The following is a 14,864-nucleotide window of genomic DNA, read 5'->3' on the forward strand; positions in this document are numbered from 1 at the left end:
GTGCTGGCCGTTTAATTACGTTAATTTCAGGAATACCGCAACGATCACCGGCATGAGACTCGTTCGGCAAACGTGTTTACGCGGCATGTGATTCCCTATGTTCGATAATTGCACGCCCCCGTTTCCTATATTTCCTTTAAATTTGATCATTTTTTCCCAGAGAGATAGCTGCAATTCCCGGTGAATGCCTATGAGTAGCGAGATACGCGAGGAGAAAAAACGAATGGAGAAAAGAGCGGAAAAAGAACAACAAAAGAAGATATGAAAAAAGAGAGAGAAGAGGTGAGAGAGAGAGAGAGAAAGAGGACCGGAGAGGGGAGGAGGAGTAAAAAAAGAAACAGTAAAATGAAAATTCACGAGGGTGTGCGTGAGACGTTGCTTCGTTTCATTTCCGTGGAAAATTTATTGGATATATCGACGGGTAGGGTGAGTGGTAGCGGCCGTTTAATTAAATCAATAATAAAGGGATAAATAAACTGCGCGATTCCGTATGGATGAGTTTTCATCCCGTGATTTTCGTTCGATGAAACTCGTTACACGAGTCGATGATATTTATACGGAAACGGCGTCGCAGTGAACCCGATATAAATTTTTGATGATATAACTTTCAGTCTCGGAATTGTTGATTCGATGATTGCCCGGATGTTTATTAAGAGCGTGGTAAAAATATCGACCATTTGCACGAGCCTCCGTACATTAATGTTTGTTAATCACAGTTCATACTCGAGGCTCGATTTATTAATATTTGTAATTTATTGGAGAATTGGAAAGATTTGAATTAATATGCACCGTTTAATTAGACGTAAAGGAGTGTTTGCTCCTCTGCCAGGCGGAAGGATGCTCGTGGATGTAATTATAAAAATTTTGCTATCGAGCAAGCCTCAGTCGCTGCGTGTAATTTTATGGAATACGAAATGTAATCGGCGGACTCACCTGTGCATCTGCGAGGATGCGCCGCATCAAAGCCAAGGTGGGGTGCGTTGTGAGGTCATCTTCGAGGGCAAGTGCTTCACCTTCTTTGTTTAAGCGGTTTAAGGTATTGAGGGCTGCAACACAATATAAATAACCTTGTAATATGAATCTTGTAACATCAACTAAACCAGCGAAATAATAAGGAGATGGAAAAAATGAGAATAAAGTAGGAAGAAAAAGCAAGCAAGCCAAAGTTCGTCTGCAGATTATACTATTTTTAGTTTAATTAGTTGGGTTACCCAGAATTTTATAAATCATGGATTCAATTAATTTTATCGTAATAATTACAACAATAAATAAAAACTGTGCCATTAAATCTTACGATGGTCGAACAGTAACTTCCATTCGAAATATTTTTTGGTAAAATATAAATCCCAAGATTAACTCTTTAAATCATTTTATCGTAAAAAAATTCCATAAATTCGAGGAAAATACGAAAAAATCTTTGTTAAAACACTTTGACGACTTGTGTCGCGTAGACGTGACTTCGTTCTGCCATCTGCTGTTGACTGCCGTCACGTTTACGTGACTTCAGCCTTTCTTTTAATTTAATCGCCACTTGAGCGTGAGACAAACGATTCCCGTGTTTGAAAGTGTTCTACTAAAGTAAAGCGATTTACGAATGCGCTGAAAAGACCGGCAATTTGTGAGTCTAATGATCCAGCAAAAGTGAACGGTCAGAAAATGATTATAATCCCAATTTCTGTAACTGTATGGGACAATCAAAAAATAAATAAAGAAAATTCAAATAACGTTTATGCGTGTAGAAAATAAATGAAGATAATATGATAAAGATTTGATAATGATGATGGATTCGATGCAATTTATTCAAAAAATGTATCATAATTATAACAACGGACAATATAAGGTGTGACAAAACGTCAACGTAGAATTTTAATTCCTTCAAACAAACTTCTCTGACTCGAAAAAAAAGAACCAAGATTATAACGTGAAAATTCCAAGGCAGAGTTAAATACAAAAGACCAGGAACCATGGGATTTGTGCTGACAAGATGGCCGTCGTATCCTGACTCGTTCATCTCGCATTACCTTCGTCGAAGTCGTTGCTACGACGGGATAATTGAATTCTCAGAGCTTGGTGCTCGTGGCGCGAAGGTGGAAAGGCCCGAGGGGTGCCAAACTGTTATCGACAAGCTCGTTTCGATCACAGGTCAGAGACGATGAGCCACGCCATCCCTATGTCTCGTCCTTTTCTTCCTCCTCCTGATACATCGCGTTCGACTTTTTCGAGTGCGCTTTGATGTACAACTCGCACGAGAAACTTTCGTTTGAATTGTTTCGACATCGATTCGCTGAATTCGAATCGATGTTCGATGGGTTACCGATCAACTGTTTTCTATCGATGCTTTCTGTCGATTCACAACACGTTCGTGGTCGAAAGTTTTAAAACGATCGATGTATGCAATGGTAAGCGAAATAAATTTGATTTTTTCTCGATTTAGATGATTTTAAGATCTTCAGAGTGACGGGGTGTACAGTGCTTGGAATAATTATAGATTCAAACGCGGTTGCTGCATTATTTCTCCAATATTTCCAAGAAACCATTATTCGTGTCTGGGCGCGTCAAGTGAAATCGTTTTTATAAAGGGTAAGTTGAACGCTGTAGAATATCAGGAGCTGTTACATGACGAATTATTGCCTTTCATAACTGAAATAGGAGATCAAAAGACTATTTTTCACGAAGACAATGCTCCCATTCATACAGCCGCCATTATAGAAACGTGGTTTCAAGATTTCGGAATAGAATTTCGCCAGTCACGAAGAGGTTGAGAATTTAGAATTTTGGAAAATAGGGTAAGAAATTTGAAAAAATGGTCACGCTGAAATGAGTTGAAAAATTAGAATCTTCGAATTTTTTAAATGTATTTACGTAATCGAAACTTAGACACTGAGATAAGTTGAAGGTTGAGAATTTTGAAAGCTGAAATCGACCGAATGTCCATAATTGAAACTGTAGTCAGTCATTGAACTTTGAAAATTGGGATCAAGTGAGAATTTACAGATTTGGAAATTCGTTTGAAAATTGGTTGATAGTGAAACTGGAACTGTGAATACTGACTGATCAAGTAGATCTGTCGAAATACGAGACTAATTGGAATTTAGAATTTTGGAAATTGGGAACAATAGTAGATTGGCAAAGTCGAAGAAGGTTAAAAATATCGTCCTTCAAAAATTGAACTAAATTCAAATTGTCGAACTTTGGAAACTTAAAAATTCCAATGATACCGAATAACATTCAAATTACTTTTTTTCTAAACTTTACATACACTTAACGTTTCTATCTTTGAGTTCTACTAAACTTCATCGATTATATTTTTCAATTTAACAAGTGCTTTTAACTATTTTATATTAAAATGTTTCCTTTTAGTCGTAAAAGCCCATTAATATTATGTCACGTCTTTTTCTTGCGACTTTCAATTCTATTCACAGCCAATATAATATTACAAATATAATATTATTAAAATGAATAACACGAACAAACGTAATATCATTGATACGTGATAAGACATTTTCAGCAAATACTAATGAACACACCCAGAAGTTTCATAATAAAAAAGTTTCCTATCGATTACCTCGATATTACGAATATTTCTGAAAGTTTTATCTTCTAGAGAGGATTCCGAGTCGATGAACATTCTCGGTAATTTCATTTTATTCCTCATCCGGGCGATACAAATAATTCATGGGGTAATTGCGTTAAGTTTATTCTGCTCACACCTTCGACCAAGTGTTACATCCTTTCATCAAGAAGTTGTACGCAGCGAGTAATTAAGCGACGAGATAAGAAATCCGTTTCGTTGCGCCCCACGTAACGAACCTTTAAACATTCTCGCTTAATTAGTTTTCAAATTCGAGCAATTACACCATGGCCGAAAGCGAACACCGGCAATTACCCGACTAACGAAGTTACCAACAATCTTTGCCGTGTAAATAAGTTGCTCCGGCCAGTTAACAGATGAAAATCAACCGTTTATTAATTCATCGTGAATCTTTTATTTCAGTATTTAATCGTAATTTATTCGATCATTGACTTGATCACAAATGTTACGGTGGACTGAGCGTTGTAATACGATTTGTAGAGAATTTGTATCGAGAATTTCCCCGTATAAAGAACCGCAGAGAATTATTCTCTAATTCTAGGATTTGCAGAAAGATTTCTAGAAAATTTCATGTTGTAAATATTACTAATATTGTCGTCGCCTGAACGTGAACATATTAAGGGAAAAGCGTTAGGGATGAAAACCTCGCGTGAAAAATTCAGAATTTGCAGCAAGATGTTCGTAGAAAATTCTACATTTCAAACATTAATATTGTCGTCACGTCGTCCGGATTTAAGGATATACGGGAACAAATTTCGTACAGAGAATTCAAAATGTGCAATAAGTTGTGCATAAAATTTATTACGTTAGAAAATTTTAAGAATAAAATTTCTCATAGAAAATTGTTTAAAATCCAACGAAATTTTTTAGAGTTTGTGTTTTAAAAATATCATCATCCGATGGATCTGATATTGCGAAATAAAATGTCATATTGTATGAAATTTTCTTCACATTATTCAGCTATTATCAACAATGTTCATTGCGCGTTATACTACGTAATACAGTGGAAGATTATCAGGGACGATTGGGGTAATGTGTAATTGACGGAAAACATCGAAATTCGATGACATTTTCCACAATTCGGAGCACTGTACTGTTTTGGTGGATATCGATGCATTAGTACACCTATCGAACTCTCATAAACGTCAATGTAGCGAGCTCTCGAAACTCCTCTCTCTCTCTCTCTTTTCCAATCGCTCGTTCAATTCGATACTCGATTTATATCCCATCAAATTCTCATTTATTAGAAAGTATCGAGATAAAATTTGAAGTACGTAGACGGTTCGTTACGGACGTGAAGTTTTATAGATAAAGCTAACATATGATCGGCGTTATATTATTGAAAATAAAAAAGCGGTCAGTTCAAAAGTTCCAGTATTTTTAAGCATTGCTCTATCGAAGAAAAGTGAAGTCTCTGAGAGTTGAGGTAAAAATGGCAGATAGAAAAATGTCTAAAATATCTTGAACGTTTGATTGGCCAGTTTAAATAAGATTCTAGTAGACTTTTTAATAAGTAAGAACTTTCATTGGGAGTGATCAAACAGATACATTGAACAATACTATGAAAACGAATATTATTGTTACGCCGGGCGACTCTCTGCCTGGCCCAGGTCACACACCGCGGGCCAGACGGACACCAGATGTCCGCTCTTCCGTAGGGCGTATCCTCAATAGCCTTAAGCACCCGTCATAAACCCGAGTCACTTGCCTGCTAAGGTCCTTCACACCCAACAAATGTCTTTTCTAAATCAGTTTCCAAAGACTATTGTTTACTACGGCTTGATACGGGAAAGTTAGTTTCTCACGTACGATGCTTCCTACTAGCAACTTTCTATCGAGGGCGGTTAGGACCCTTCCTAGTCCACCAACCTTCGTTTGTCCAATCCGAGGCAATGTATACTGCCCTCACTTCCTGACCTAAAATGGCATGAACAAATCGGATGGTCCTGTGCGCTAGACACACCCATCACTAGCTTTCCACCGACACAGCATCGTCACTCAACTTCACTTCTTCTACATCGTTGGAGAAGTCAACCACTAAGTCTAACGCTAACGCCTATCGGGGCAGTCTAAGCATAACGCGAGAGTCGGTTCTCGGTATTGTCGAGCATACATTTCCTCTCCTAAATATCTTATAGTGCTACGCCCACTAATACATTAAATCCAATTATAAGAGCCCTGCTCTAACGTACATATCTATGTTATCTTCGTGCGATAAGTGATTATCTATCTATCTATGCTCATCAGTGTAATCTAAGTGTTGGAAATATATAATTTATAATTCTGTGAATCACAGTGTTATACAAACTCAATCACTCCCATTATCTCAACGGAAATCAGGGGATCGATCAAGTCGTGGTGTCGATTGTTGTAATCGTAACGGGAATTTACGACTCCCGTTGACGTCTCTCCTAGCGACTACGTCTCCCCGCGATTGGTCGAACAAACAATTATCGTGATTAAAAATACTACATATAATCATAGAATAGTTAACACAGGATTCATCAACGATTATGATATAAAACCTGTACGAAAGAAAAATTGTAAATTTAAAAAATTTCTGGAAAAGTATCAATTAATCGTTCCGATTCGTTTTAGTAATATTTCCCTTCTATTCCGTCCGATATTCACATTAAATTCTGCGTTTTCGTTCGTTAGAGAGTGAAAGATGTTTAAAAATCGTGGTATCCGTTTGATTGTCCGCCTTAATATCTTTTCTTTGGAGGAGATGGTTTTACGTTTGCAGAGAGTTAAGACAGGCAAGTACACGCATCGGGTTACGGTCAGGTATGTGCATTAAGGCACATAAAGGGCTTACGTAGACGTAGGCGACCCTCCCAGCTGGTATATAGGTCTACGTGCAAACACGCAAGCACGTTAAGTGCGCTTCCAGCACGAGGTCGCTATGAGACCAGCAGGGAACCGCGAAGGGGTTAGCCTGATATATGGGATAGCTTGATATTATGCGCCTCCGCACAGACCGGAGGAATATTCTTTACGATCTTTCCTCGAAAATGAAACCTATTCGATACGTCGAGATATACTCGACAAAATAGCCAGCTTTTATTTAACTTCGCGTGCAGATTCGTACTATTTTTGCAGACAGGAGATTAACCCTTTTATTGCGATTAGGTTGTCCGGAAAGTGTCTATCTTTTACAGACACGTCTTTTACAACGACGCATCTTTATACAAACATGAAACCTAATCTGTCGAACGTTGTGATCTTTATTTTGATAGAACAAAATGGATCATACGTAATTCGATAAAATAATATAAAACGGAAAATGTTATGCATCCATTATTTCTCTATAAAACGAAAGAAATTTTTCGGAAGACCTAATGTAAATGGTATCATAAATATTGTTGTAATTTCACTGAGAGTTTCACTAATCTTCAGTTAGTAATAATTGAGTAGCTTTTAATTAGTAATAATTTTATACTTCTACTTGTATAGAGATCAAGAATGTTTCGAAATATAAAATACCATAGTGCGTATTAAAAAAAATAATAAAGTTAGTCTATTGTAATAAAAATAAACTTGTCTGAGCTAGTATAACGAAAATAAACTTCACTGAAAGAATATGATAAAAAGTTAAAGGTAATTTTATAAATAGCACTTTTATTGGCAATATATAATTACTATCGACTAGATCAGCGTTGTTACATCTCATCGAAAACTTTTTGCCAAGGTTTAAGGAATAAAAAGTGGCAATATCCGTAAAAAACATAAATAAAGAAAAGCACTAAATACAGATTACATGGAAACATCTATACAACTTTAATTTATTTTCAGAGTTCTAAGATCTCTGAAACTTCGCTGTAATACCTTCAATTACGATTTATAGCTGTGAGATCTACCATCAACCTTGCTGTAGTACTCAAATTTTTATGTCCGACTCACGCTCAACAAACAAGAACAAGCAACAGGAATTTTTGTTAAACATTTGAACAAAAATTAGTTAGTTTTAAACAAGGTTAAGGTTTAGTTTTAATACAAATTAAAAAGTGTTTCTCATTTTCTGCGACACTTCTCAAAATGATATTTTACCTCTTTAAGAAGCACTTTTCAATATATTGAAGTTTGAAAAAGATCGGAGATACCGATCAAGTTGTAAAGTGTTATCGTATATTAAAGCATCTTTCTATTAAAAATGCTATTTTCTACGATTTTTCTTAAACCTTTCACCCGCTCCAGCTACTCACTCCTTTTCTAAAAGCAATTTATTAGAAGATTAGAGACTTCTTTCAAAGTCAGTTTCAGCTGCATCCTCTACGATATTGTGCTTTATGAAATAGCAACGACCAATCACCAAGAAAGCCCCGTGTGCACCATGGTAATCCATATACCACTTTTTTTTCCTGCAAGACTCACCTTCCTCGAAGGGCTGCGCCCGTTTAGCGAATGCCCTCGAGAAAACGCCGCGCGGTTTCGAGGTCTCCACGCCGTTTTCTACGGCTGCGCTCATTTTTCTGAGTGGTCCTTCACGGAGCTTGTGTTCCCAGGATGAATAAAGGGACCATCTGAAATTCACGTGACACTCAACATCTTTGTTTAAAGAATCCGCGGTCATGGTGCGAGAGCTTTGATACGAATCTCCGTTTGACGTTCCTGCAATCACTTTTCACCCCCTAATTAAACGATTGAAACGATTTTCTACCGTAAAATAATTCTCCCTTATTATTGGGTTTCAATTGTATAGACGATCTTCTTTTCTGTTATTAAAGTTGGATTTGAGGAAATAAAAGATACTTCACGAGCTTGGATTTTGAGATATTAGAAGTACTTCTTATGCTTAAAATTGAATTTGCTATACGTTTAATAATTAAAAATTTACTATACTATAATATTTGTTATATCAAATATTTCCTATATATTTCTTATCTTTATTTCATTTTATTTCTATTTTTTTATATATATATCATATATATTTTGCTATATAGTTGTTATAAATTTATACTTAATAAAATATGTATATATAAAAATAATAATAGATACGAATAAATCGTCAATTCAATCGGTACCGATGTGTCTAATGTTACGCTATTGAAATATTGTACCACAATGGTGAATAAAATTTAATGTATCTAGATACAGAAGCACGTAAAACCTGCAAGTCCCGTAACACGGTGTTACAGAAAATTAACGGAATTTATGTCACTGCTCATTATTACAAAAAAATATTACATCATGTACTCCATTTCACCATCTTGATTCGTTTCATAACGATGAGAATACAATGTTCCCTGCGATTTCACCATTTCCACTTATCACCAAGATTCCAACAGATAATAAAAAAGAAAACTCCGGACGATCTACATATCTGGTTTTCACACATTTTCTCCAACATACACTATTATTTCCGCTGCAGTAATGTTTTGCAATTTTCCTATTGCCCCGGAATATATCACCTTGGCTACGTAACAATACGTCATATTACATTACTATAGATATTCGCACAATGTCCCTAGTTAATTTCTGTTCTTCAATCAAGAGTTTCCCTTTAATTAAATGTAGATTATCTGATTACGGAGTAGAGATTACAACGAAGAACTGCCGGTGGTACGTCAAAGATTAAAAGCAACAAAGGGTGAAATCCCGTACAACATTGCATTCAAGGTTCTCTCTTTACGAGGCCTGGATAACATAGCATTAAGTCTACTCTGTTTAATTACTAAATCTTTATAATCTTCGCGAGCATTTTAATGCTGTGTCCAATGGAAGGCTGTTCTGGGAGATCTAACGATGACGTTAACGATTGTTTGAACATGATTAAATTGCGAGCACCGATTTTGGAAAGGAAAAAGGTAGAACGGTGCTAAAAAACTTGATACTAAATTCTTTTAACGATAAAAATATGAGTGGAGGTTGCAGAAAATGGCAGGCTGAAAATCGTAGTGATGTAGGTCAAGATTTTCAAGTTCTGGATTTATAATTACCCATTTTAATCTTCAAACGTATTATTCCTTTAGTTCCATAATTAATTAAGTTGTAATTTTACTCTGCGTTTGACACGTTCGTGATTTGGAAAAATATAATATAGTAATAATAATATTTATCATAAGCTAGACTAAATGTCTATTGTACGTTTATGTTTAAACTTACAGATCTATGTAGGTAGTTATTTTCCTAAAACTTATTTTACATCTTCAATACTTTTTCCTTGGTTCTGCTCTAGTACTAAACCATATTATACTAGCAAATTTCCTTAGACATACATCAGTGTAACTTTAGCCTGTGTTCTTATTTACACTCTATTGAACTCTATCCCCTTCTTTGCTTCCTGGATAAATGATTTGGAAAAATATAATGGATTTTTTGTAACAATAAACACAGACTGCTATTTCACGAGGAATAGGAATGAACTTACACCACTATGATTCTCACTCCTGTTATCGAGTATAGTTGATTTTCTCTTTCGAGGTGAATCTGATTCAAGAAAATGGAAGACGATTTATGGAGCGTGAATCTCTGTGATATAAAACATTTCTATGGGAAAATAAACAAGTGAAAGCTGTAGTTATATTTCTCGCGGAGAGAACAAAGATTTATAGAGTGTCTGCAAGTGGTATATTTTTGTGAAACGATCCTAGAAAGCAAAAACTCCTGCAATTATTTTCGCAAAGACTACACGAATTAAATTTTATATAGATTTCATTTAAAATACTTTATAAATTGTACACTCCCATTTGCAAATATTATATCGCTCTTTTGGTATTGCATTAATATTGTAATTGTTATTCTATTAATATGTAATTATTCATATAAACTTCTCTACTATTATATATTTTGAATCATGCAGAAACAATGTGAATTAATAACACGCAAGACTTATTAGTATTTAGAGTTACGTTGAAAGGTTGATAAACTCTTGCTTTAAGCTTCACAATTCTAGTTTATCGTCCAGACGTAACCCTTAGAGCGCGAGCTTTGACAACGGATATCTACAGCGATGGCAGGATAAACATCCCCTAAAAATTCGAGGCTTACGGTCCCTCGTATTATTAAGGGTACTGTGTATGTACATACACATCGTTCCCCCTCGATGGAACTCGATATTCGATCGTCATAATTTATCATTACACAGGGAAAAGGACACGTTCGATAAATCCTCGTTGCGTTCAACCAAGTTTGCTCGTTGATTTACGCGCCTTACTGTTAGTGACTTTAGTCATAAGGGAGACACGGTATCTATGGGTCTATGGTGGCTTCTTGCCAATACAAAGCAAAATGGAAAATTAATAAATAGATAAATAAATGCTTTTGATCATAAGAAAGATTTGTAATATACAAAGGAGTATGGAAAATAAATAAATAATAAATAAACAAAATAAATGAAGTGGAAAATCGAGAAAGAAATCATGAGCCAATGGTCAAGTGTATTATTAAGATATCTATAATTTCATAACAATAGAAACAATAGATTGTCTTCGATTTTCTATTCGAAGAGAAATAAATTAATGATTTGATCGTTCAAAATATTGATAATCCAAGTGATACGAATATATTTTTGTACTCTTCGATATAATCTATTCCGTTCGATTTTATGTTTGGAAATAAACATATCAATAATTTAATCGCTTAAGATATTTATAATCCAGGTGACACAAGTTAATTTGGCTTTGCCAATTAATTCTTTAACTACGGTGGATTTGGTTGACACTATTACAATGCCAATAGAGCTGCGAATTTACATTTTGCTGCAAATAGAATATAAAAAAGGTGAGTACTAATTTTTAATTGAAATTATTTCAAATTTGCACACAAGTTATAAAGTATCAAATTTGGAAAATAACTGTTTATTACTACGAACATAATAATTCCTTATTGTTAGATACACATTAAAACAATTGAATGAGATAATGGTACAGAAAGAAGTTCTCAAGTTAAGCTATGTTCAACTAGAATCTTTAGTTACTACAAAAGTTTCATACTACGAAACTGCTGCAATCACATTGCGATTAAAAGAGAATAATTACACACACAGATTGGAAGATCGAAATGAATTAATTAAACAAATTAAAAGACGTAAACGAGAAGAGTTTAAGAACAATTCTGCGAAGCTAGAGATAAGCCAGAATTAGAATAAATTAAGGAACAAACATTAGATCAAACAGACTGGATGCAAAATGAGCGAGTAATTTCGTTTATTATAGAGAAACAGCTGGAGTTGTCACGTTTATTCCGAGCCGTGGCAATTTCTAATGCACGACCCCCTGGAGTTCAATTCCGAAATGGACATATACTGGTTTGCCGATCCCTTTTGTCAAACGGAGGGAGCGTTCGGCAGATGACAGTTTCATTTACAGGATCGCAGCTGAAGCTACGGCAAAACAGCGATTTTCTTTCCTTTCCAAATTGCATACAAACATTAAAATAAAATAAACATTTATTTTCGCCAATAAAAGAAAACAAGCAATTTCATTTTATAAAAGAGTAATTCTGTTTTAGTAAATACGTTCAAAAAATTTCATTGAAAAATCAGTGAAAATTTAAGAGACGCTAGTTTATATATCTCAAAAGCCGAAAACTTCCTAATTAAAATTGTCATTATTAAAATATATTTTAAAGATCCAAAATCCCTTAAACGAAACTACCTTAGTCTATAGATGTTATGAATTTGAAATGCTACTGTATAGCTTGGAAGTTTTCAAATTAAATTCTTTTTCTTTTAACTCTGTTTCCTTCTTTTTCCGTTTTTTTTTAATGTACACAAAGGTCTAAATAACGCAACTAATTTAATGTATATAAATTTCCGGAGTTCGTAAGTTTCCAATTAGATCCACAAAATGAAATCCGTTGAAATCGAATTAAAACCATCTTCACAAATTAATCATAGAATCACTCTGTTTTTCAAATCCGTAGAAGCTTCTCCTAATGATTCATTCCATATTTCACTGTGAAACTGGATTTTCCACGACTGTTTCGACTAATAGAAATTAACGGGCGAAATTTTCTGCACTTGTTTAATTCAAAGTTCGAGGTAAATGTAAATTCGATTCGCGAGGACGATATAAATGATGCTGAGAACTGGAGGAAGAAAAATCTCATTAGGAAATTCCATTTTTGCGCGAACAGCGGAAAGCTGACGCGTATATTCTGGCAAGCTTGTTCTTCCACCATTTCCTTTTTCATCGTTGGAATGCAAGTTGCTATGGTGGATCCTTCTTCTGTCAGAAGTTTCAGAATGGATGATAATTCTTGAAACAGAGGCGCGTCCTCGCGAAACGTAAATTTCGTGGTTTGGCTTCACCAGTTCGCCTGTACCTCGTTGCCAAGTGATTCCAAGTGTAAACTTGCTACACTGTCAATTTACAAGGATATTCGTGCGGAGAGTAGATTATCCAAAGAAAATTAACGAGGTTTCTGATCTCACATTTGGTTGCCAGTAGAGATGAAAAATCGACGATTAATAATTATTCTTTGTAAATTATAAATTAGTGTTGCTTAAGAAAGTAAGTTTCGAACGACCAATTGTAAATCAACGTTGAAGGAAAGAATTAAAAGAAATCAAGAAATTAAGTAAATAAAGTTAAATTAATATCTATAAAAACTTACGAATCGCGGACAAGTATCGAATTTTATTTCTCTTTCAGTATCTCTTCACTATCTATGATAAAATTGGCCAAGAAATGTTATCTCTCATATATTTTACATATACCTATACTTTACATATTGTATACATATTTGCATATTCTATATTTTTACATATTTTATGTACCCAATATTTTATTAACATAGATAAAAAATATAGAATGAAATTTTTGGCCACATTCCTAATTTTCTCAGATAACATTCTACGCTCCACAAACGACACTCCGAACTAACCAAATCCAGCTTTACATTCAAAATTCCTGCAAAACGTAGCTTCGCTATATTATCATTTCTGCATACGCAGATTTATCACTGTACTTAAGGGAACGCGAATATTTTCCCGAAGGTTCTGAAGTATTAGGATAAGGACAGATTGCAGATATTACTGGCACATTAATTCCGAAATCTATGCGGCAATATCTCAGTGCAGATTCCTGCTATCTTAGAATAGGGTGGATAATGCCGATGTAATTTGTATTTACGAGCCTCCGCAGAGCCATTGCACGGCATTGCTCAATGGAGCACACATCCTCTTAGAAAAGAAGCATCGATCGGCGAATAAAGCTAAAGGAAAGAGCGTTCCAGAATTTCTAGTGACACGAAAGATTTCTAGCTAGAAAAATATCTTCGCTAACCGAACCCATCGATACGTTCGGATTTTTTATTCGCGCGAATCTCATTAATGGAAATAGGTTCTTTTTTCTTAATAGAGATCGACTAGAGCATGATTTACACTAAGGTTTCGCGACGAAGGTGATATCTAGGTCGGTGAAACCTTGAGGAAAGTTAAATTAGAATTAATACGATCAAGGAGTTGTCAACATTTCTTTATACGTCATGTAAATTTTATTCTCTTCGAAAATAATTGCTCTACTTGAGAAAGTTAAATTGTAATTGATAGATATGATCTATCGTGTTTTTAATAGATACTACGCAAGCTTGTAGTAGATGGAAGCTAAAAATTATTATTCATGACGCCTTGGAAAAGTTGATGTTTTATGCGTACAGGAGTATCCAGATTTTCCAGCTTTCAAATTAGTTGTTTACAGCACTCGAGCAGAGTTGAATTAAAAATTGAAATTAATAGATACGATTCAAAACTTGTAGACTATCGTGTTTCTCTCGTGTATCGTGTAAATTTTCACGTGTTCTCGCTTCTATCAATTCGGATACTTCAGATAAGTTGTTCATCAGTATTAATACACGCAATTAAGGACTTGCAAACTATTTCATCGCGCAAATTTTCCTCTTTCTTAAAAAAAAACGGCACCATTCGTGGTATCTTCGCAGATAGAAATATTATTAATGAAGGATCATTGATTTAGAGGTCTGAGAATGAAATTGTTCAACTCTTTTGAACATCTAGGTTAATTATTTTCATGTTGTAGAATTGTTGTAGAATTGTAGAACGTTCCACAGAGAAGCTCAATGCAAAGAAATAAAACTCTTCGAAACTTAGGAAATGCCCCAATTCTCAAATTTAATCCTAGCACACCTTTAACAATTAATTAACGGCCTATATATTCTCTTCTAAGTTCTTGGAAATAGGTCGTGCTTCTACAAATAAAGCTCTCCGTACAATCTTTTTACTACGCTTTCCGGAGAAGCCCTTTCTATTATTCAACTTATTGCCGTCGCAATACATGGGTTTGAGTTTGGCCTGAATTACAAGTCCGCA

General features: G+C 34.9%; 1 protein-coding gene across 18 annotated transcripts in view; it reads right to left on the minus strand.

The window, feature by feature from the left end:
• The window catches only part of LOC117243119 (kazrin), a 140,437-nt gene that overhangs the window by 54,864 nt on the left and 70,709 nt on the right, over positions 1-14,864 (minus strand). For 16 of the 18 annotated variants that reach the window (XM_033510341.1, XM_033510342.1, XM_033510337.1 and 13 more), the window contains one exon: positions 934-1,046. In XM_033510341.1, coding sequence (XP_033366232.1) covers positions 934-960 — 27 coding nt within the window. In that variant the 5' untranslated portion in view covers positions 961-1,046. Of the gene's footprint in view, positions 1-933; positions 1,047-7,966; positions 8,116-14,864 lie in introns of all 18 variants that reach the window. The other 2 variants (XM_033510331.1, XM_033510332.1) reach the window with 1 other exon arrangement.

This window comes from Bombus vosnesenskii, unplaced genomic scaffold, assembly GCF_011952255.1.
Source record: "Bombus vosnesenskii isolate JDL3184/JDL3185 unplaced genomic scaffold, Bvos_JDL3184-5_v1.1 scf7180000013265, whole genome shotgun sequence".
Lineage (NCBI taxonomy): Eukaryota > Metazoa > Arthropoda > Insecta > Hymenoptera > Apidae > Bombus > Bombus vosnesenskii.